General features: G+C 41.5%; 1 protein-coding gene across 1 annotated transcript in view; it reads right to left on the bottom strand.

Annotated features, from left to right (window-relative positions):
• Window positions 1–284: 284 nt before the first annotated feature.
• The window catches only part of grin2ab (glutamate receptor, ionotropic, N-methyl D-aspartate 2A, b), a 96,019-nt gene continuing 72,923 nt past the window's right edge, over window positions 285–23,380 (bottom strand). The window contains exons 4-13 of the mRNA XM_053477473.1: window positions 13,407–13,521; window positions 9,439–9,641; window positions 8,116–8,281; window positions 7,859–8,012; window positions 7,645–7,770; window positions 6,084–6,313; window positions 5,367–5,527; window positions 5,016–5,203; window positions 4,594–4,832; window positions 285–4,354 (exon numbers count right to left, since the gene is read on the bottom strand). Of these exons, the coding sequence (XP_053333448.1) occupies window positions 2,567–4,354; window positions 4,594–4,832; window positions 5,016–5,203; window positions 5,367–5,527; window positions 6,084–6,313; window positions 7,645–7,770; window positions 7,859–8,012; window positions 8,116–8,281; window positions 9,439–9,641; window positions 13,407–13,521 (3,370 nt within the window). The 3' untranslated portion in view covers window positions 285–2,566. The remainder of the gene's footprint in view (window positions 4,355–4,593; window positions 4,833–5,015; window positions 5,204–5,366; window positions 5,528–6,083; window positions 6,314–7,644; window positions 7,771–7,858; window positions 8,013–8,115; window positions 8,282–9,438; window positions 9,642–13,406; window positions 13,522–23,380) is intronic.

A 23,380-nucleotide genomic window follows, 5' to 3' on the forward strand; every position in this document is an offset into this window, starting at 1 on the left:
ATGATTAGGGATTAGCATTACCGTTCAGCCGGTGTTCGGGACTCTGAAAGCAGAGACTTTTTAATAACCGTAAAATGCCTTTAAACGAGCAAACTCATATCCTCGTAATCCCAGAGCTGCCGTGATGCCGTCTCAGCACTTACCGCTTCAGCTTTATATCTGTGTGGAAATTTAAACTGGGACGGCAAACCGGCCTTTAGAGAGAGAAAGTTTTAAGAGAAACACATCTCTCTACTAATGCTGTGGAACTTTCTTTTTATTTATCGTCTTTTTTCCTTTTTGTCTATCATATCATTTTGAGTGTGAGGCAAAACCCTGCAAACGTAAAATAAACAACAATTTTGTAAACAACTAAAACAACTGAAGACAACCAAAACCTGGTCCGGGTTGATAATTTCTTTTCTTCTCTTTTTTTTCTGCTATGTATTCAAATGAGGATCAAATCACATTGGAGATGAAGCCATATTTTCCATATTCACTGTAAACATGTACTCCCATTCATGTCAAAACTTTAAATAAATAAATAAATAAATAAATATAAAAAAGAAACAACTTGGAAAGTCTGACCTTTAAGAAGATTAACATGCTATTATTATTATTATCATTATTATTATTATTGTTATATAAAATATATATATATATGTACATATGCAATTAAATCACATTTATAAATTAATGTCACATGTATTACAATTCGTAAATTAAGTAAACCAATAATAAAACATATTAGCTAGGAAATTTTATACAGAAAGTTTTATATTGCAACCTGATATTGTGCATATCGCTGGATGACCATTATATCTGAAAACAACAAAATAAGTAAATAAATACATAAAGGAATGAATAAATAATAGGATATGTGTGGGCGGGTTTCATCCCACAGGAAGTGATGTATGTGGAGTTCTGTGTGGTCCTGCGGTGCAGAGTGTGACATCATTTTGTCGGTACAGGATCCTCGATTACGCTGTCGTTACTGTCTCTTTCTTTTAATATTTTCTGTATATATATATATATATATACACACACATTATTTTTTCTCCCCTGAACCATAACAACCATTTGCTCTGCACACTGCTTGGTCAATCAATCTGGCAGTGTATAAAACTGTAAAAGTGACTCATATGTCACGTATGATTTTCCTAGATAACTATAGAAATAACTGTAATGTAATAAATAATGCTGTGATGTAGACATGAGTGTGTGAACAAACACTGATGGCTCAGAGAACTCGTCGTCCTGCTCATGTGTTTGGCATGCAGGTAAACATGTTCAGAAACTCTAAACTAAGGCCCTGGGTTTCCCCGGAGCTCCTTTATATTACACAGTTGGAAAAAAAGATGTAGTTGAAAAAATAGAAGTCTCTTTAGGGTAGGAAGTTTGGTCGGAATTTTTCCTGCTAAGACGTTTCACCTTGCTGTAGGTTTAGTTTTTCTTTGTTTGTTTTTTTGTTGTTTTTTTTATCCTACGTTCACATTACCAAGTTGAAATCCGTTTTTTTTTTCGGAAGGTAAAACCTAATAACGTAAAGTTTTTCATTTGTAATTTTGAGACACTGTATCTCATAACATATGTAGAAAAGTGCTTTCTTTTCACTTCTGCATATATGAGCTCGCAGACGTCCACAAGTGGTCTCTGTGAAAAAGGGAGCATGCCCCTCTCTCCCAGAGATCATACACGGCTTCGTTCGCAAGACTCATAAAGGACTTTGGACCTGAGAGCTCGGGCTGATAAATTGAACGCTTTTTTATTGTAACAATGGGGACCTGATACACAAATGACTGTGTGAATAGAACCGTTGGATTTCTTTGACATCAGACCTTTCTATATTTCATATCCGAGACACATATTTATACATATAAGAACAGTCCAATCAGAATTTGTGTGGATTTCCCCCAATGATTCGGGGGCAAATTGTAAGAAACACACTAAATCCTAGTATCCCATTTCAAGGGGTATGTTTCTTTGATCTGAGTCATCTGTGGGAACAAATGTCCAAAATTTGGACTTGCAAAAATCGGACTTGTGCTGTAATGTGAACGTAGCCTTTAATATCATACAGTGCATTTATTTTGCTTCTGATTCAAGTGTTTATTTTGTGCATTTATACATTTGTTTCCTTGATGTTTTTGTGGTGTTGCAGAAATTCATTACTTTCTTTCTTTGTCATATTCAGACATTTAGGCTTTACATGTGCATGTGGCAATGTTTTGGCTCAATTCTTGGTCTGGAAAAAAGGAAAACTCTTTGGAGCTGCTCCATTAACTCCAGCAGCATTTCTTGTTGCGTTTTCTCTTCACGGCACGTCTGTGTCTGGTGCCGTCTTCGGTGTTTATGTGGAAGACCCAGAGCTGCCGCTCAACTACGGGGGAGGACCTGATGAAATGCTGAACTGAGATTCACTAAAGAGCAGGAAACAATATATGAGATTGTTTGTTTAAACTCCTGGTTGAAAAGAATTATCCAATATGAATTCATATCCAGGTGGAAATACTGATGCTTTGTACAGCGCTTGTTTTTTCAGAGTCGGTATCTCATTAGTTCACAGTTTTAGTTTTTCTCCAAACCTTCAGACATCGGATTCAATGCTGGGCATCCTTTTGTAGACTCGTCGTGCACCACCGGCACTCATTGCTCTCGGGGCTGGGAATGTGCCGACCGGGGAAAGGGCTACATAAGGCATTACATGCTCGGGGTAAAAGAGGTCAGGTGCCGCCACCCCTATGCCGAGCCCCTTGCCGTCGACCACTGGACTTAATGTAAGTGGCACCAGCTGTTTGTAAATGTCCGTCGCACTGCGACCGTGAGCCAGGCGCTGGTCATCGCGGAGCGTCTGCAGAAAAGGATTCTCAGTTGGACGGGCTGGGTACATGGACTTGCTGCGCCGGCCAATGCCAAGCCCGCTAACACCTACTGAAGCAAGTGTGTGGTTCAGCTGCGTCGACTGGCTCTTTGGAAGCTTATCCGGAACCATGGTGGACGTGTGCAAGTTAATTTGAGGAGTGTTGTCCTGAAGGCTCACACGTCGTGAAGAATTCTTTTGAGGCAGGTTTTCATAAGAGTGCTGGCGATGGATGTAAATGCCCTCGTTTTGATAGTGACTAATTAGCCCTTCACCTTCTTGGTCACTTTGGGGAAGGTAGGCCATGAAGGAAGCATTGGGATGTGGCAGATATGCACAGAAGCTCCTGTCTACACTACCACCTCGAATGGCACCTATATTAGGGTGCAGGAACTGATCCTCGCTTATGTCATACAGGTTGGCAGAGTGCAGACAAGCGTCACAGCGATACTGAGGAGGTCGCATGGTATAAAGCCCAGAATAGTTGGAGAACTTTGACAGACAGCTACGGCAGTGGATTTGTCTGTGGTCTTGAGTGGGAGTGGTCACCGCTGGGCTGTGTACCACCCCACCAGGCTTTCCGTAAGTATTGTACTTCTTCTCCTTGGCAGCAGTTGTAGCATTCTGCATGACATCTGGCTCATGAGCCTGAGGGAACACATTGCTATTAAGCTGCAGTATTGGCTGTTGCTCTGAAGAAGACGAAGGGCGATGTTTGTTGTCTCTGTGCCCATTGAAAATGTCCGGGTAATGTAGTCCATGCTCCTGGTCTACAGAGTCAATTGTGTAGATCTGGCTGTTCTGACTATTTTGGGAATAGATCTGAGCACTGTGATTGCTCTGCTGACTCGCTTGGCTGGGTAATGCAGCGAGTTCCACGTCACTTAGGTCCCGTAGCAGGCGGTTTCTCTTCCGGAGCGTCTCTTTGACCTTGTGCTGCTTCTGTAGGTCAATTCGGCCAGAGCAATCAGACATGTCTGAGCGTGCAGGCAGGTCTTCAGGCAAGTACCTCTGGCTTTTCATAGTCGCATGTGACTCATAGACTGGTCCAGAGGAAGGTGGCGAATTATTTGTAGATCCTGGGTTCTGCCTTAGAGTTTCAACTGACTTCTTCCAGAGAGCACGGGTCTTGGAAGCAGGAAGTCCTGAGTCACCACTACCTAATGTGCCTCCACTAACAGACTGAACTTCAGCTAGGTTAAGAGCACACTGACCAGGCAAAAGGATGTTGTTTAGAGGCTCTTTGTGGCGATTTGCAAGCATGGTGTTTGTATTGTTGTATATCGCATCTTTTGGTGCAAGGTTGTTGTTGCCTTTGCTCCCAGTCACAAGTTCTAGCAGTCCAGTAGTAGGAGGAAGGATGCTGGCGACAGGCCGTTTAGGAGAAGTTACACCTAAAGTTGTAATCTCTTTTGCAGATTTAAGCAGATGCAACATGTTGGCCTGAGGACTGAAATCCAACTCAGGAAGCTTCTTCATCTCAATGTGAACACCATGAATGCAACTCCAGATTCCCTAGACAGAAACAGAAAGGCATAGAAACAGACATTCAAAAAGTGATTTCACAGCTAACGTTAGGTTTCTGTAGGGATGCAGGATTTATGTATTTTTTCAGACTGAGTATAGTCTTCTGTTGCTTTAATACATTAGTATTCATCAGTCAGGGGCATTCTGTTATTTAGGATGTGGTTTAGGAACATATAAGACTGACATTAAAACATCCATTCTACATTTTCATTGAATGTAATCCTTACCCTGCTGATGGTAAAAAGAAGTCCAGGTCGTCCTGAGCACAGTCCAGTGAAGCAGTAACGCAGTCTCCAGTAGAACAGGTGCTCCCAGCAGAAGGTGAGGAGGGAGAGCGCCATGGCAGCTGCCAGCATGTAGAACACACCAGCCATATTGTCCACATCCAGTTGACTGCTCATCACTTCGTTTTTCTCATTATGGCAGAAACCTGTGAGCCACTGAGCCTCCAGCTCTTCCATCTCACCTAGTACAGAATGAACAAACAAATCCTAGGATCAGCCCACAAGCAAAAAAAATAATTATTACATTAGGACAAATACAGATGTAAACCCTCCAATTGACTAATGTGGGAAGTCTTTACAATTCTGCATTATTTTTTTCTGTACACTTGTAGGTATGAAAGTAAGTTACTGTATTATAACCTTACCATCTCCGATGATCCCTAGAATGGCAAGATCCACGAGCCGCTTCCAGTAGGATCCTTTCTGGAGGGCGATACCGTAACCAGTGGTGGCAAAGACGTAGCCGCTGCCGATGGTCACCAGCTTACACCCGTCATCTCGCCCTGCCATGTAGTTCAACACAGCTGCATCGTAGATGAACGCATCCAGCTTGCTGTGCAAACCAATAATGAAGACAGCTTCATGAAGACAGCTGCAGGTTGTGACAGGTTACAACTGAGGAACTGAATAGAGTTTGAGAAATTCTACTTAATGGCAATACTCAGCGATCTCAGTAATCCACAGGGAGCAAATACGCAAGGTTGGTGAGGCCGTACCCCGTCTTAAGGCTGATCAGTGCATCCTGGACGCCGGTCTGGTGGTATTTGACCATGTACTGGTGCATGTCTGGGTAGTTCTTCCTGATGTTCCTCTCTGTGCTGCCATTTGGGACTGTACCAAAACGAAATGGCGGTGAAAAGGAATACGGGCTCTGGAACTGGAAAGACGAGAAAAATTGTTTTCAAAGGTTTAGGCAGCAAAGAATATGTTGGATTTCGTGCTACATGTCTTCATTAAGAGACCAGAACAGACCTGCAAACTCTGACAGGAAAGACTGCGTAATTTCAACAAGGCCTGCATATTTTTTAAATTGTGACCAGTGATTCTGGTGCCATCCATAATAAAAATAGTTAGTTATGTTCCTGTCTAATGTTAGCTTAGTGAAAAAAAACATTAATAGATTTAATTTCATACAAATTAACCCCCCCAAAAAAAACCTCCTTGTAACAAAAGTACTTGTTAAAACATTACTAAAGTGAGATAAAGGGGAAAGGGGCAGGGCTTCCAAGGTGTTGGTTAGTATTGAGGACTATAAAAACCCACTTTGCCACTGTCACTCTTTCAGGATTTATATTTCGATAATCCTGTTTGCTTTTTTGCTCTTGGGAGGTTTTTGCAGAGGTCCTATGCAGGTCCGAAATTTGGGGGTCCTATGCAGAACATGTGCAGGTTAGCAGGTCTGAGATAAGGTGTAGAAGATAACACAAACATACTTTTCTGTCACTGAGCCCAGTGACCTGGTCCACAAACTCCTCCTGGATCATGAAGGCGGCCAGGTTGGCAGTGTAACTGGCCAGGAAGATCACAGCAAAGAAGGCCCACACCGACACTATGAACTTACTGGTTGTGCCTCTGGGGTTCTGTACTGGTACAGAGTTATTGAACACGAGACCCCACAGGAGCCAGACGGCCTTGCCAATGGTGAACGACGGACCATGAGGGTCTGGAAGAGAAGTGTACGAAATTTATAAAAATATTTTACAGTGTCATTGACAAGTTAACCCACGGCTGAGCTCCTAGTGTGTGTGTGTGTGTGTGTGTGTGTGTGTGTGTGTTATTGCCCCCAGTCGAAATAACCCTCAGATAATGTGCCTTTTCATACCACAATCTCCCTCTGTTTTACTCCTCCTCCAAACGTTCTCTTTCAGTGTTTATGTAAATGAGCTCTTGCTGAGTCACACCCCCTGAGAAGCCGAGCAACAAGCTGGGGGAGGGGCTTTTCTTGGATGAGGTCACATTAAGGGGAAAATCTAATCAGCTTGTTTAAACCCAGTACAAACAAGGAAAAATGACAAATAACAGGAAATGTTTGTTTTCTAATTTGTTTGTACACGCCCACTGGGGACCTGTCTGAATGTAATCATGAGCAACAAGAGAATTTTGCATAATATGGGTCCTTTAAAACGTATGTGAAATATCTGCTATAAACAAGCTATTCACACACACTCCAGACTGGTGCATATTTATAACCAGAGAACAAAAGAAAGAAGAAGAGACCAGAGAGAAATACAGTTAATAATCAAACAAATGTAAAAAAAAAAAAATGAGCTGAAAAGTAAGAATAAAATAAAGAGATAAATGCAAGAAAAGAAAGTGAATCATAAGGAAAAAAGTCAGAGAAATAAACCAAAAAAGAGATGGTTTGAAGAAAAATTAAAGAGAGAAAGCAGCTTACATAAATTACTGAAACAAGCTAAAAAATTATAAACAAGCTTACAAAGTTTAAAAGAAACGGACATTAATAATAAAAAAAAAAGAATGAATGTTAAAGAAAGATACAAACAAATAAAAAAGAAAGAATGAAACAGAGAAATGAAAAGAAAGAGAGAAATACCGTAAATATTCAAACAAACAAAAAAAAAGTAAAAAAAAAGAAAGATGGAAAGAAAGAAGAAAATAATGAGATAAACACAAAGAAAATCATGAACAAAAATAAGAGGCAGAAGTGAACCAATAAAGAGAGAGTTTGAAGAAAACGAAAGAACAAAAGAATGAGATGCAGATGGAAAGAGGTAACAGACTCGAGGTCGCAGGATGACTTCATTAAACAACAGCAAACAAGTTAACAAAGTTTAAAAGAAATACAGTAAGAAACTTAATAGACATTAATGATTAAAATAATGAATAAAAAACAGAAGGAAGGATATAAATAATTAAAAAAGAAAGCATGAAAGAATAAGAAATGAAAAGAAAGAAAACATGATAGCAATCTAAAAAAGAAATGAAAGAGAAGAGAGGAGAGGTGGAGAGATGGATCCCGGGCGCGCGGCGTACCTTTGCCTTGCGCGAGGTTTCTGTTGAAGCCCAGCGGACTGATGAATTCAAACAGGAAGACAGCGATTGCGGTAACGATGAGTAACATGACGAACATCATCACCCACACCGATGCGCTGAACGGCTCTACAGGAAGTGAAAGACAGTCAACAGGAAGCAGGAAGTCAGTGAAAGATAATCTTATCCACCTTTTTTTTTATAGTCTTAGATTTACCCAGAAAGGCTGAGGGCGATACGGTTCCGTTGCTGCGGGAAACCATGACGCTGATGCCAGTCTCCACGAACGGCACGGAGAAGTCGATGACCTCTGACCTCTCCTCGTTGATGGTCAGAGAACCGACAGCCATCACGGCCTTCTTATAAACCACCTGCAGAACAAATAGCATAAAGGCGAAGTGGTGTGTGAGCCATAACCCTCTCCGCCTGGTGTGTAAGTAACATTACGGTGGTGTTGGTGATGTATTTCCTGACCTCGCCCACCATGCCGTTCCACACGTTGTTTATCTTCTTCCCGTGTTTGCCGTTTGTCACCAGGTAAAGGTCGTAAGTGAACTTTACATTCCTGGCGATCTTCTTTAGGATATCGATACAGAAGCCCTTACAGCACTGCTTTAGGTACACGCCACCTGTAGTGTTACTGCACACACACACACACACACACACACAGATGAGGCAGAATGAAAAAATTATACGATATATAAGAGATAAAAAGAAAAGCAAAATGCAAAAAAGAAATGGAGTGAAAGCAAATGTGGAAAAAAGAGAAAATGTAAATAAAATTTGGAAAAGAAAACTTTAACTAGTAAATTAATATTGATTAATTAACACAAATATATAATTAAGGAAAGTTTGATGAATGAAAAGTAACAAAAACTAATAATGGGCAGAACTAAATTGAAGGAAAGACTGACAAAAAAATAAGCAGCACAAAGAAAAAAAAAGGAAATAAAGCCATTTAACTGGTGAAATAAAGCCATAACCAACCAAATAAATGAATAAACTCATAGTAAATAGATGGAAAGAAAGAAAAAATGAAAGAAAATGAAAAAAGCAAGTTTAAGAAAATTTAAAAAGAACCAAAAAAAATGGGAACAGACAAAAAAAACAAATACATTAAGTCCCCTACATATGAATAAGTTCCGTTCCAAAAGCTCGTTCATAAGTCCAGTTTGTTCATAAGTCCAACAAACATTGTGTAGGTACTAGAATATTAACACAATTGGCTATGCACAGTATATTACAGTACAGTGTTCTTTAGAATCTTGCTGTTTTTCGAACAATTCATCTTAAAAAAACGAGCGATGTCTTTTTACCTCGTTCCATTCTCTCAATTATTTTCGCCTTTGTCTCCATTGTTATTGCTTAGTTGTTCTTAGTACTCACTTCCTCGACTGAACATGTGCATAGGCTGTAACTGGAATGTTTGTATGTAGGGGACTTGCTGTGGATTGGAATGAAATGTGGGACAGGAAAAAAAAAATGCAGAAATATATAATTAAAGGAAGATGGATAAATAATAGACTTACTAAACTTTCAGAAATAAAATTAATAAATGAAAGACAAAAAAGCTGAAGTTCTAGATTTATGGAAATGGATTTAAATATAAAAAAGAAAGAAAAAAAAGGAAACAAAATAAATAAAAAAAAAGAAAGTATACCAGATATATCTATTTATCTATACAGAGATAAACAGATAGATAGATAGATAGATAGATAGAGTCCACCATCGGTGTACATTCTGCTACATCGACGCGTTTTGTGAGTTCTCTGATGCGGCGATGTTTAGCAGTCTTACTCTTTGATGTGCTTCCTGCAGGGAACAGAGTTGCGATTGCACGTCCCGGTCAGAATGTCCACGTCGTCCACGACGACAAACGGCTTCTCCTCCAGCGTCACAATGCTCAGGTGATTTTCATCTGCTTCCGCGTCTCCAAACGAGTTGTACCGAGGCCACACGGGAAATTTCAGTACCAGCGAATGGTTCTCCCAGCGGCCCATCTACAATTACACACACACAAACACACACACACACACAAACAGACACATATTGCATTGTTCTTGCAGTCTCTTCCTCCCTCAGGCTGTGTTATGGAGAAAATGTGTGAGACAGTCTAATGTGTGTACATTTAGCACTGATGTTTTGTAATTGTCTCAAGTGTGTTTGCATTGTTATCCAAATGTGTGTGCATGTGTGTGTGTGTGTGTAAGCTCTGTCAGCACCATCTCCTCACACCCCTGTTCTAGCCCAATGCAGTGAGAAATGATTAGCGTGGCACTCTTCACACACACTGCAGGGTTTCAGAGACTGTGTGTACAAGAGGAAATGAAAGAAAGAAAGAAAGAAAGAAAGAAAGAAAGAAAGAAATACCGCTCCAATGGCTAATGCACCTTGGAAAGAAGAGGTGCTGGGTAAAATCCAGACTCTGCAGACATGGAGAGGTAAACTGATAGGGGTTGTGAGTGGTACACGCGTTTCTCCATTTTCTTTATCCTGTCTGCTGGGCTTTTGGCTACTCTGATGGACCATAAGTGGGAACTACACAAGAGAACTGGAGTACAAACCATCTGCACCACTCCACGAGCCCCAGGGCAGACAGCAGTTTGTTTATTTGTTACAGGGTCTGTGGCTATGGCTCCCAATTTTCACCCAAGTGCATCTGAGGGGGCTCAGAGTTAAGCCAGCTTCGTACAACCTTCTAAGACCAAGCCCTGGAGATAATCATCTCAGGTGTCAGTTGAACATCCCAGGTGGCTGGACAGCAACCTCCACAACCCTCCAGGATGTGGACCATTAGGCATTAGAAAGTGGCAGGAGAACTATGCAAGAACCATCCAAACTGCATAAATGTATACTGGAAGAGCCTCAGTGGAGATGTGAGGACCATCTACTCCCTGGACTTCACCTCCATCAGAACCTGACAACATCCTTCCTTTACAGAGGGACCCATGGTGGTAGCACTGTAAATGTAGAGATCTTTTCTACGTCTGTCTGGAAGACAGCAGTGAGCTTTCAGAAGGCTGTGCTGATCTTAAAGGAGAGAACATTATAGGGATGAAGACAAAAGATTTAGAAAGAACCAATTAGACTGATTAAGTGACTTTAGGGCCTTGCTCAGTGGCAGCTTGGTGGTGTTGAGATTTATTCTCATAGTGTTCCAGTATGTAGTCCAATGTCTTAGGAATTACAGTAATTCACTGAAGGGCCCATGTTTCACATGGTGGAAATTTCCCTCTTTGGGGCCTCAACCAGTCCCTCTGCCACCCTGTAATGCTTCTGTGGGATTGGTGTCAGATTGGTCAAAGGAAGAAGATGTCAGTTTTGTGAACTGTTTGAAGAAAAGATTGCTGGGATTTTATCTGGATTTATCTGCGGTTAAAGTCACCACTGTAGGCCAAATTTACACCCCACTGCACACACCATTAAGACCAGTCTGTCAGAAGGTTCACATGATAAGCTTGCTTCTCTCAGGCCTGGTCTGATTGGTATACTTTGTAGTTAAGTAACATATACATTACTACAGAATGAAATTCTTTCTCATTTTATCAGAAAGCTGGGGTCGGAGCGCAGGGTCAACCATGATACAGAACCCCCTGGAGAACACTGGGGGAAGAACCTTGGTCAAGGGCACAAAAGTGGCAACTTGATTGAGCTGGGGCTTGAACCATCAACCTTCTGATTAGTAACTCACAGATTTAATTCCCTGAGCTACCACAGCCCCTTGCAGACAGCAGGACTCATCTTGCAGACAGTAGACAATAGTGGCCCCTGAAAGTGTAGAGCAGGTGGAGGTTGTTCTGCCCAGGTTGGCCCTCATTCTGATCACACCATCATTTCTGAGTGGGCTGAACCGGTTGCAGATTGCTTCTGGCCAGTTCCCCATCCTTTTCCTGCTCCAGGCGGTCTCCCATCTCCCAGACATTCTGAACAGTTTCTATTGTAGACTCCAACAGTAGGTTTAGTGCAGCCAAGAATACACCAGCTGCAAATGTGAGAACCCAGTGGGAGTGTGTGCTACAGAAAAGCAGCTGTTCGTCAAAGTCTCTACATCTGTCACAAGCTTGCTGAGTCTGTTTACGAGTCCCTCCGTCTGCTTCAGACAGCTACCAGCGCCGATGAAGCTGCTTCATGAGGCTGGAGATGGAGCTGGTTTCTGTCACGTGTCTGGATGTCCTCCGGAAAACCGACCCCAAGTTTTAGTGGTGTTTATGGCACATGGTGGAAACGAATGACAGGAAGGAAAGAAGAAGAAAGAAGGAGCCCCCGCTTGCTCTGGAGCGACGTGTAAACTGATTGCACCTCGGAGAAATAAGAAGTCGTTAAAAGAACGTGTGAGCGAGGAAGTGATTAGGAAAACGAGAGCATGAAGAGGAGAGAAAGAGCGAGAGAACACCTAAAACTAATGAGAGGAAGAGAGAACGAGGCGAAGAGGAGAGATTATTATAACGAAACCCAACGCATTATTTAGTCAATTAGTTAAATTAAGCGAGACGTGAGAGAGCAAACTGAGAAGACTGAAACCGGAGAAAAAGTGAAAGAAAACAAGTGAAGACTCACACACACAAACACACACACACACACACACTAACCCTGAAGTACACATTTATAAAGCCCACTCTACTCTTCCGATTGAGAGAAAAGATCGGAGCAGCTATTTAGTCCGTATTCGAGATCATATCATCTCACTGTGTGTAGTGTTGTGTTGTGTTGTGTTGTGTAGTGTTGTGTAGTGTTGTGTAGTGTAGTGTAGTGTTGTGTAGTGTTGTGTAGTGTAGTGTAGTGTTGTGTAGTGTTGTGTGTCATACTGTGACCCTGTGTTTATGTGGGGTTCTGAGTTAACTCGTTACACCTACAGTAACTACTACACACTGAAGTGCACTGATGTGCGTCTCACTGTTCCATTAACCTGCAGCAGGTGTAATGATGTGAAAGGGAAAACACTGGGGACGGGGGAGGGAATCATCAACAACCACCACGAGGGAAGGAGGGAATGGAAAGAAAGAGAGATAAATAAAGCAAAATGACAAAAAGAAACTGATAAAATAAATACAGTAGAGTCATAATGGGAGACACAAGGAAGAAAAAGACAAAGGTGGTGAGAGGGCCAGAAATAAAGAGGAAGAATGGATACAAAGAGAAAAGCAAGAACGAATGGAGAAAGAAGGGATGGAAAGAAAAAAGAAGTATGTTCTGTTAGAAAGAAGGATAGAAGGACAAAGAAGGAGAAACAGCGAAATGAATAAAGAAAGACAGACAGATACAAACAAAAAAAGAAAAACAAAAAAGGAACAAATGCAAGACTGGGAGAAAAAAGAAAGATAAACAATATAAAATTCATGAAAGTAAGAAAGAAAGAAAGAAAGAAAGAGGAGGAAAAGAAGGAATATGATATGGCAACAAATTAAACAGATAAAAGAAAAAAAGAAAAGAAATGACAGAAAGAAGGGAAAAAAAAGAAAAGAGACTGAAAGAATTAGAAAAAACAAGAGATGAAATGAGAGATGAAAGCAAGAGAAATGTAAACAGAAAGAGAGAAATAATGAGACAGATACCAGAAAGAAAAGACGATTGAAAGAAAGTGAAAAAGAAAAAAGAAAAAGAAAATGTGTTTCAAAAATAGACAAGTGAAAAAGGAAGGAAATGTTGCTCTATGCTGATGGATGAAGTGCTGAATAAATGAATAAATGAATATTTGTATAGAGAATGAACAGCACGCTCAGTTCTGGTTGGAAGAACGATAATAAAAGTGAAGAAGTGAAACTCACCTTCTCCCACTCCTTCTCAGTGTTGAGGACAATAACCACCAGCTTAGGGTTCACCTGATAGCCGTCATCCATAAACGACAGATCTCTGCCCTCCAGGACTACACCCATCATATACCTGCAACACACACACACACACACACACACACACAGACAGGGTCATTTAACTCTTCAGCAATAAAGAGTCTGAGAGGGACAGGCGGAGATGAAAGAAAGATGAAAGAAAGATGAAAGAGGGGACTCTGAGTGGTGTATCGGAGGATTTGGAGGAGTTGGAATCCCGGGTGATGCTGCAGCCATCCGCAGCCGGGAGTCTAGAGAGCTGATTGGCCGCACTTTCACATAGGTCATGGGGTCACCAGCCAATCATGGACGTCTGTGAGCTCACGTGAGCAGAGGGGACGGATTATTACAGCATGTATTAATGTGCGGATTATTACAGCATGAAGGGCGTTAAAACATGTAGCTGTGTCCGATGTGCGGGTCGTTACAGCGCATGGTCACATATACGTGGCAGAGATTCTCCCAGCGTGCGGATCGTTACACTGCGTGGTCGTGTATGCGTGCGGATCGTTACACTGCGTGGTCGTGTATGCGTGCGGATCGTTACACTGCGTGGTCGTGTATGCGTGCGGATCGTTACACTGCGTGGTCGTGTATGCGTGCGGATCGTTACACTGCGTGGTCATGTATGCGTGTGGATCGTTACACTGCGTGGTCATGTATGCGTGTGGATCGTTACACTGCGTGGTCATGTATGCGTGTGGATCGTTACACTGCGTGGTCATGTATGCGTGTGGATCGTTACACTGCGTGGTCATGTATGCGTGCGGATCGTTACACTGCGTGGTCATGTATGCGTGCGGATCGTTACACTGCATGGTCATGTATGCGAGCGGATCGTTACACTGCGTGGTCATGTATGCGTGCGGATCGTTACACTGCGTGGTCATGTATGCGAGCGGATCGTTACACTGCGTGGTCATGTATGCGAGCGGATCGTTACACTGCGTGGTCATGTATGCGAGCGGATCGTTGCAGTGTATGGCTGTGTACGGAGTGCAGGAACAGTTCTATAGATCCTTATAGGTCTCACAGAGTCATTTGTTTTCATCGAGTGCTTCTCGCTGATGGCTGCTCTCACTCAGGCTAATGAGCTATTTCCTTGTTAGCAAGCTTCCACTGCTCCTCATCTGAACTCCAGCTCTATGATGGATAGTTGTTGGAGAGCTGCAGCGCCCCCCGGGACCTCTTTATTACTTCGGGCCAGTTACTGTTCAGTAACCTAAACTTGGCTTCAGTGTGTTTTGGAGACTTTTCCAGCAAACTATGCAGATGCATTTGTTGCTAACATTGCGTTTTCTGTGTATGTGTGTGTGTGTGAGAGAGAGATGGAGTAAACGGTTGTCTTTAGGGGTGTGTTTTTGTATTGCGTGCAGGTGTAGGTTTAACCTAAGTGCCTAAACCCCATGTGCTTTACACACACAGTGTTTAGTGTGTTTGAGTGGAAACCGGTGTGTGTTCTTTACTTTAGTGTGGATCATTCAGCGGGTGAGAAGACGCCGATCACACAACTGGTCATAAAGCATCTAGATGAAGTCTGTGTCGAGGACTAAGTGAACTATGAGAAAGCGACTAGATGAATCTGAATGGGATTATTAGGACATCACGTCCGGATGAATAAACACCAAACGCGACTCCACAAACTCAACTGTGATATTGTATTTTAGAATAACATCCCTTATTCTATTTCGTTCCAACTTCATGATGTCAGTAGTTGGCTAGGGTTAAGGTTAACCCTTTTTTTAATCGTTGTTATTCCTACACACATTTAAGAATTTCACATTGTTCTATCATATGGTTTCTTTAATGATTTGCAGTGTGAAATCAAATCAAACAGGAAACAGAAGAAATCAGTTTTGATGTGAATAAGACATGTGGAACAGACTCATAACTTTCCTAAAACTGAGCTCCATTATACGAGGGGGCGTTCGAGTTAAACCAGGACTGAAATTTCTAGTAAATAAAGGCGTAAAAGTGATTGGCGTTTATAGGAGACTTCAAGCACAGTACAGTGATGAGACTCAGTAAAACATCTGAAAGTAAATGCAAACATTTAAAAAAGGCTGTACGTCCATGAATGACGTTCTTGGTCGAGGTGGCTCGGAGCTCACTGCAGTCGTTCCTGTGAACATTCAGCGATTGAAACGTCTGATCTTAGAAAATTGTGCAAGACATGCATCTGTCTGTGGGGGCTGTACACACACTCATTTACCAACATCACTTGGCACCACCTCACTCTACTGCTAGTTCTTCTAATCTAAAACAGCCCGCTCCAAGCCATTTCCATATGTTTGGGCCATTAAAGGAGTTCCTGGAAGGCCGGTGTTTTAGACGTGAATCAGACAGTCTGATTATCGCTCTTGCGTACTGACAACACTTTCCACTTTGATAGTGTCCAAACTCTAGTGAAACGCTGGGATAAGTGCATTAGTATAGCAGGGGATTATATAGAGAAATAAATGCTGCACAATTCTAAAAGACATATTTAGTAACTCAAAGAACACCAGAGTCACACTGAAGCATGGTGGTGGAAGCATCATGCTATCATTCTCCTTCTGGGTAGCTACAAGACTATTTTAGCATAGATGATGTTTATCTTCCAGCTTACAGATCAATACAGGAAGAAAAAGGTCAGTGGGTTTTTATTTAAAACCCCTCGCTTCACTCTCTGAGAGATCTTGAGCACTTTTGCAAGTGGAGTGGAATAAAGTTACCAAATGAAGTTGGTAGAGTTTTATCCAAGAACACTGAGTGCTGTATTATGAGCTAAAGGTGTTTAAACTAAGTATTAAATTATAAAGTGTGAATACTTACAACTAATATACAGTATATACAGTATAGAGTGGATATACAGTACAGTGATGATTACTCCCCTACTATTTTTTTTCCAAGGTATGTTTGTTCTTTAAAAACAGGCTAATCTTGTTTTAATAATCCCGGAGCGTATTTCAGCAGCGGCACAGCGTCTAGAAATAATGATGTAATGTGGTTATGATGTTATACGGTATACAGAGAGACTCGTATATCACCGCCCTAAAAGGCGAACAGGCATCGCCTCCGTTATTACCGAGCAGACGCAGGGAAAAGTCAGCTCCTTCCTCCTGCATCTAAGTTTAGCTCCACCTACGGCCTGGGCCACTTCATACACACACACACACACACACACATACACACACTGACACACAACAAGTCAGAGATTGAGTGTTCTCGGAACCTAAGGCAGATAACAAGTCTCTTTTTCATGGCAGACGAGCTGTCATGGCTTTTCAGTACACCATGAATCATTATGCAAGCGTTTGAATTCTTTACACCAGAACTTGTGGCTCGTTTTTAATTTTAAATTTTTATTTTAAACGTCTTTTACTTCAGTTCACACTGTTGCAAAACATTGTCGCATTTCCCTCAGCCAGAGCGCTGCAGTACAACCCGGTCAGCTTTTTACTCTTATTAGGTCGTCATGATAACGAGGGAGCATTGTGTTTCAGGTGTGTCACATAGTCTGGGGTGGAGTCAGGAAGGATGAGTTCAGAGGAAAGGATGAGATTCTTTTTAAATTCACTTCAGAATCCTAAGTTTATCAAGGTTTCAGAATCTGATTTTTCTTGAACAGTTAGACTTGAAGAATGGACAGTCAGTCTTGGCGAGTCCGTAATAAAGAGTTAGACTTGCAAGGTCAGTATTGAACAGTTTGATTTGGAGAGTCAGTCTTGAAAAGTTAGTCTTGCTGAATCAGACTCGGAGAGTCCAATTTATAGAGTCAGTGTTGGAGAGTCAGACTAGGAGAGTCAGTCTTGCAAAATCAGACTTGGAGAGTCAGAATTGGAGAGTCAGACTAGGAAAGTCAGTCTTGGAGAGTCAGTCTTGCAAAATCAGACTTGGAGAGTCAGAATTGGAGAGTCAGACTAGGAAAGTCAGTCTTGGAGAGTCAGTCTTGGAGAGTCAGTCTTGGAGAGTCAGTCTTAGAAAATCAGACTTGGAGAGTCAGAATTGGAGAGTCAGACTAGGAAAGTCAGTCTTGGAGAGTCAGACTAAGAGAGTCTAGGAGGGTCAGACTAAGAAAGTCAGACTAAGAGAGTCTGGGAGAGCGAGACTAAGAGAGTCAGAATTGGAGAGTCAGACTAAGAGTCAGTCTTGGAGTGTCAGTTTTTTAGAACCAATCTTGGAGAGTCAGACTGAGACAGTCAGACTAAGAGAGTCTTGGAGAGTCATTCTTGGAGAGTCAGACTGAGAAAGTCAGTCTTGGAGAGTCAGATTAAGAGAGTCAGAAAAAAGTTAGTTGGAAAGTTAGTTTTTCAGAATCAGTCTGGGAGAGGCAGACTATAAGAGTCAGTCTTGGGGAGTCAGTCTATAAGAATCAGTCTGGGAAAGTCAGACTATAAGAGTCAGTCTTAAGGAGTCAGACCAAGAGAATCAGACTAAGAGAGTCAGACTAAGAGAGTCTTGGAGAGTCAGACTAAGAGAGTTAGACTAAGAGAGTCTTAAAGAGTCAGACTAAGAGAGTCTTGAAGAGTCAGACTAAGAAAGTTATACTAAGAGAGTCTTGAAGAGTCAGACTAAGAGAGTCAGACTAGGAGAGTAAGTCTTTAAGCATCAGACTATGAGAGTCAGTTTTTTCAGTATCAGTCTGGGAGAGGCAGACTATAAGAGTCAGTCTTGGGGAGTCAGTCTATAAGAATCATTCTGGGAAAGTCAGACTATAAGAGTCAGTCTTAAGGAGTCAGACCAAGAGAATCAGACTAAGAGAGTCAGACTAAGAGAGTCTTGGAGAGTCAGACTAAGAGAGTTAGACTAAGAGAGTCTTAAAGAGTCAGACTAAGAAAGTTATACTAAGAGAGTCTTGAAGAGTCAGACTAAGAGAGTCAGACTAGGAGAGTCAGTCTTTAAGCATCAGACTATGAGAGTCAGTTTTTTCAGAATCAGTCTGGGAGAGGCAGACTATAGGAGTCAGTCTTGGAGAGTCGGAATTGGAGAGACAGACTAAGAGTAGTCTTGGAAAGTCAGTTTTTCAGAATCAATCTTGGGGAGTCAGACTATAAGAGAGTCTATGAGAATCAGCCTGGGAGAGTCAGACTAAGAGAGTTAGACTAAGAGAGTCTTAGAGAGTCAGACTAAGAGAGTCAGACTAAGAAAGACAGTCTTTGAGAGTCAGATTTGGAGACTAACTAAGAGTTAGTCTTGAAAAGACTAACTTTTTCAGAATCAGTCTGGGAGAGGCAGACTATAAGTCCTGTAGAGTCAGTCTATGGGAATCAGACTAAAAGAGTCAGACTAGGAGAGTCAGTCTTTAAGAGTCACACTATAAAAGTCAGTTATTTTAGAATCAGTCTGGGAGAGGCAGACTATAAGAGTCAGTCTATGGGAGTCAGACTAAGAGAGTCAGTCTTTGAGAGTCAGACTAGGGAAGTCAGAATTGGAGACTGACTAAGAGTTAGTCTTGAAAAGTCAGTTTTTTAGAATCAGTCTGGGAGAGGCAGACTATAAGAGTCAGTCTTGGGGAGTCAGACTAAGAGAGTCAGACTAAGAGAGTCAGAATTGGAGAGTCCGACTATAAGAGTCAGTCATGGGGAGTCAATTCTGGAGAGTCAGTTTTTCAAAATAAATCTTGGAGAGACAGACTATGAGAGTCAGTCTTGGAAAGTCAGACTGGGAGAGTCAAAATTGGAGAGACAGACTAACAGTTATTCTTGGAGAATCAGTTTTTCAGAATCAGTCTTGGAGAGTCAGTCTTGGAGAGTCAGACTAAGAGAGTCAGTCTTGGAGAGTCAGTCTTGGAGAGTCAGACTAAGAGAGTCAGTCTTGGAGAGTCAGAAGTGGAGAGTTAGAAATGGAAAGTCAGACCAAGAGAGTCAGTCTTGGAGAGTCAGTCTTGGAGAGTCAGGTGAGTCTTAAAGACTCACTCCTCAGCTCCATCAGGTCCTCTTCAGGTATTTATTGCATGTGTGTACCTGCATGTGTACATGTGTGTTTATGTTTATTATTCATGTCAGATCTTCTGTCTAAACATGTTAATTAAAACTCTTACTTTGTTACTGATCATCTGATTTGTTCAGTCAGAATGAATTACTGCGACTGACCTTTTTATTAACTTCTGATTTATTTAAATTTGCCACTATTTTTAAAATACTTTTTTTATTTCTTCTTCTTTGTCTTCTTCTTCGTCTTCTTCTTATTATTATTATTATGAATAATAATAATATTATTATTATTAATATTATTCAGCTCTGACATTTATTTAATCACAGTAATGACCTTTTAGGGTTTTAGATTTTTTTATTTTATTTTTGAGCTTAGATATCAACTTTGACATTAGGCTTAAAAATTGTAACATTATTGTTGTTTATTGTAATAAATCTTTAATATGTTACACTTGTGTGTGTGTGTGTGTGTGTGTGTGTGTGTGTGTGTGTGTGTGTGTGTGTGTGTTTGACAAAAAAAAATCAGACTGAGAAATGTAGTGTAGCTTTAGGCATAAACAAATAGAACCACCTGCTACTGCTGATGTGTGCATGTGTGTTTGTGTGTTTGTGTGTGTGTGTGTGTCTGTGTGTGGTGCAGGAATGAGCTCAGTTCATATATCAAAGTTCACCACAGCGGAAAAATGAGCATTGATTCTCCCCCCAGCTGAGTCGGAGCGCTCTCTTAAACCAACAGGTCTGTGTGTGAACACGTCTCACTCTCTAATCACACGTCTGAGCCGAGGGGAAGGAATAACACATTAAACCAATTATTTATATTATATTGTACAGGATAAGAAGGCTATAGACATGTTTAATAAGACTGAAGAATGTTCAGAAGGTTTGTGCTGACAGACATCAATATTCACGACAAGAGAAAGGCATCATGAAGGAATGAGACACTAGGGGGCGTGCTGAAACAGAAAAATAAACCACAGCAAAGGGGCGTGAAGAAGCGAGGTACCCGTAACACCTTGGAGTTGATCATTTTCCCTTTGTTTCCCCTCGTGTTTTATTAATTATTTATTTATAACAGACTTAGTTTTAATTAATTTATTGGCAATTTTAAGAGATTATGAAGACGACACAAAACTGGACACTGAGACTGGAGACTCCTTACATAAACGTTAAACAAACCCACTGCATGTATCCTTACTTACACGATCATCTGACACACACACACATGTGTTTACATGGAGTGTATATTCCCTCTGAATGAGCGGTTGTTATAGAAACAATAAAATAAAGTGTGAATGAAAAACGAATCAACGGTTTCCGATCAATCAGAATCATCGAGTATTCAGGACGACTGTTGTGTAAAATGCTGTATTATAATAATCAGAATGGTTAGCAATGCAAAAAGGTCAAATTTTAACATTTCATACACACTTAGAGAACAGGATGTGCGGAAAATATCGTGAAGTGCGTACACTTCTGCTGCGTCAGAAAATGCTCCAATCTATATTATTTAAAAAATAATGAATCTTGTTTCTTTTACAGTTCACGAGCACAACTTGTATAGAAACACCTAATACAAAAATAATCACTGTGGTACTTGGACGTCGTCGTAGATGGAGAGAAGATCATCAGGCGTATAGGTCAACCTGAAAGGATTGATTACTGGATTAAATCAGCGCCGCTGGTACTCATCGACTTTTGTCAACTTGAGCATCAGGAGGGAAAAAAAAAAGAAAAAGTGAAAGAAGTCGATGTCTGGGCTGGACTGATGTAATTTATTAGCATGAAGCAGAATTTGAGTGGACGATTCTTTGGATTCTGAGCAGGTCGTTTCCTCGGTAGCGCTAATGGCCTCTGAAAGCGCTGACCGTTTCCTAATAAAAGCGTGTTTTGTCTGGCACCGCGAGCAAACAGAAATTGCTCGTGTCAAGATCTCATTCTGCCTCATGAGGCGAGCAGACCAGGTTTGTAAAGACCTCAGGTTAAAAAGGGAAAAAAAGGAGACGCTCTGAGAAGAATGATAAAGTATTTATATCTCACATTAAAAAGCGCTGTGAGAGAGTCACACAGGAGAGAGAGGCATACTGTACGCTGTTAAAAAGCTCCGGCTCGGCGGTGTGCTGGAAATAAACAGAATTTGGAGTAAACACTAAGGAGTGATGAGAGGCACGTGCCACACCTGGTGGAGATCTCGGAGGCATTGTGTCCGTGTGTGTTGGTACAGGTACTGTAGCGGCGGTCCGGCTGAGCCTTACTGCTACGTCACTGAGAACACTATGCGCGGTAACTCGTCTGCATAACATTACAGCCAAGACCAAGCCTAGCAGACTGTACGTTGTCATGTAAATGTCATGCTCGAGTGCTTATGTAAAAAAAAAACTCAGCTCAAAGATATAAAGATATAAAGATAGCTAAAATAAGATAAAAAGGGGCATGCTTGGTCATTGGAAAACGGAGGAGCCGACTATTATGAGCTCAGAGGTTGCAGATACAGGTTTGATGGTTAGACAGATGCACAGGGGGTCAGAATTTTAAGAGTCAAGCCTGCAAAAAACAGGAAGTCAGTGGAGAGAGTACAGACCAGGAGAAACTTGGTGATATTGTCTCATCAGAATTCTGGCAGCAATCTCTCGGATAAGATATCCTGAGGAGAAGTGCATCACAGTAGTCCAGCTTTGATGAGATAAAACACATGAATGTGTTTCTCAGAATCTGCAAGACACAGGACAGGACGGGGCCTTGCTATGTTCCTGGATGAAATGATCGAATGTAATATGACAAGAGGTAAACCTGATGCCCAGGTTGGTTACTGAAGAGAATAGGCAGATTGCGTGATTATAATGCGATGGGGTTATACTGTAGGTGAGTGCAATTTAATTGTGCAAGAAATTGTGTTTTAAACTCAAGTCAGTAGGCTAGAATAGACCTTGCTGTAGATGGACATGCAGCGATCGTGATGTAGATTTGGCTTATGGACATGACCAACAGGGAACATGAAGAAGGACCTAGAACTGAGCCTTGAAGGATCCCACAGATCACAAGGGCCATAATAGACTTAAAACTTAAACTGCATTCTGGGATCTGTCAGACAAACAGGATTGGAGCAGCACAGGGCAAACCCAAAGAGCCCACAGAAGTTGTGGAGATGCCTAGGTGAAAAGCCGTGGTTGATGATGCCCAATGCAGTCAGCAGCAGTTAATTTGTAACAGAGACAAGTGCTGTTTCAGCATTGTCACTGGTCCTGAAACATTTCAAAGAAGTTGTTAAACTCGAGATGTTCCAGAAGGTGAGTAGTGACCACCTTATCCCAGTTACTGGAAAGAATGAGGAGTTTGGAATTACAGTATCAGTCAAAAGTTTAGACACGAGTTTGGATTTGTTTTCTACTGAATACTGATTTTGTTTGTTGTATTGTCAAGACAATTTGCGAAACCCATCAAGCACCATGATGAAACTCATGGTCTCTCATGAAGACCTTCCCAGGAGAACAAGACCAAAACTGAGCTCTGCTGCAGAGGAGAAGTTCCTTTAGAGTCACCAGCCTCAGAAATCACCAATTAACAACCAGCACCTCAGATTAGAGCCGTTATGAAGCTTTACAGAGCAAAAGGAGCAGATATACATCTCAATCTTAACTGTTCAAAGGAGATTATTGTGTGTTTTGGATAATAAACGCCTTCAGCATTGTTTTGAGGAGGAGGTGATCAGTGCAGCTCTTTGAGCTGGTGTGGTGCTACCTGCCCTGTGACAGTGATTAACAGTCGTGGGACTGAGCGCTGAGATGCAGCCCTTGAGGGCACAGCTGAGAGTAGCCAGTCATAAAGCGTTTCATTCAATTAACAATGTCCACACCTGTTACCTCATTAAAAAGATGTAGGGGTGGAGGGGAGAGTTCCCAGACCGACGATTGATAGAACAGAGTGGCAGAGAGGTCGAACCGGAGAGCAATGATGCTCTTATGTCGTTGACCTTTGCAAAGTGGTTAATGACACAGATGCACT

Source organism: Clarias gariepinus, chromosome 18, assembly GCF_024256425.1.
Source record: "Clarias gariepinus isolate MV-2021 ecotype Netherlands chromosome 18, CGAR_prim_01v2, whole genome shotgun sequence".
Lineage (NCBI taxonomy): Eukaryota > Metazoa > Chordata > Actinopteri > Siluriformes > Clariidae > Clarias > Clarias gariepinus.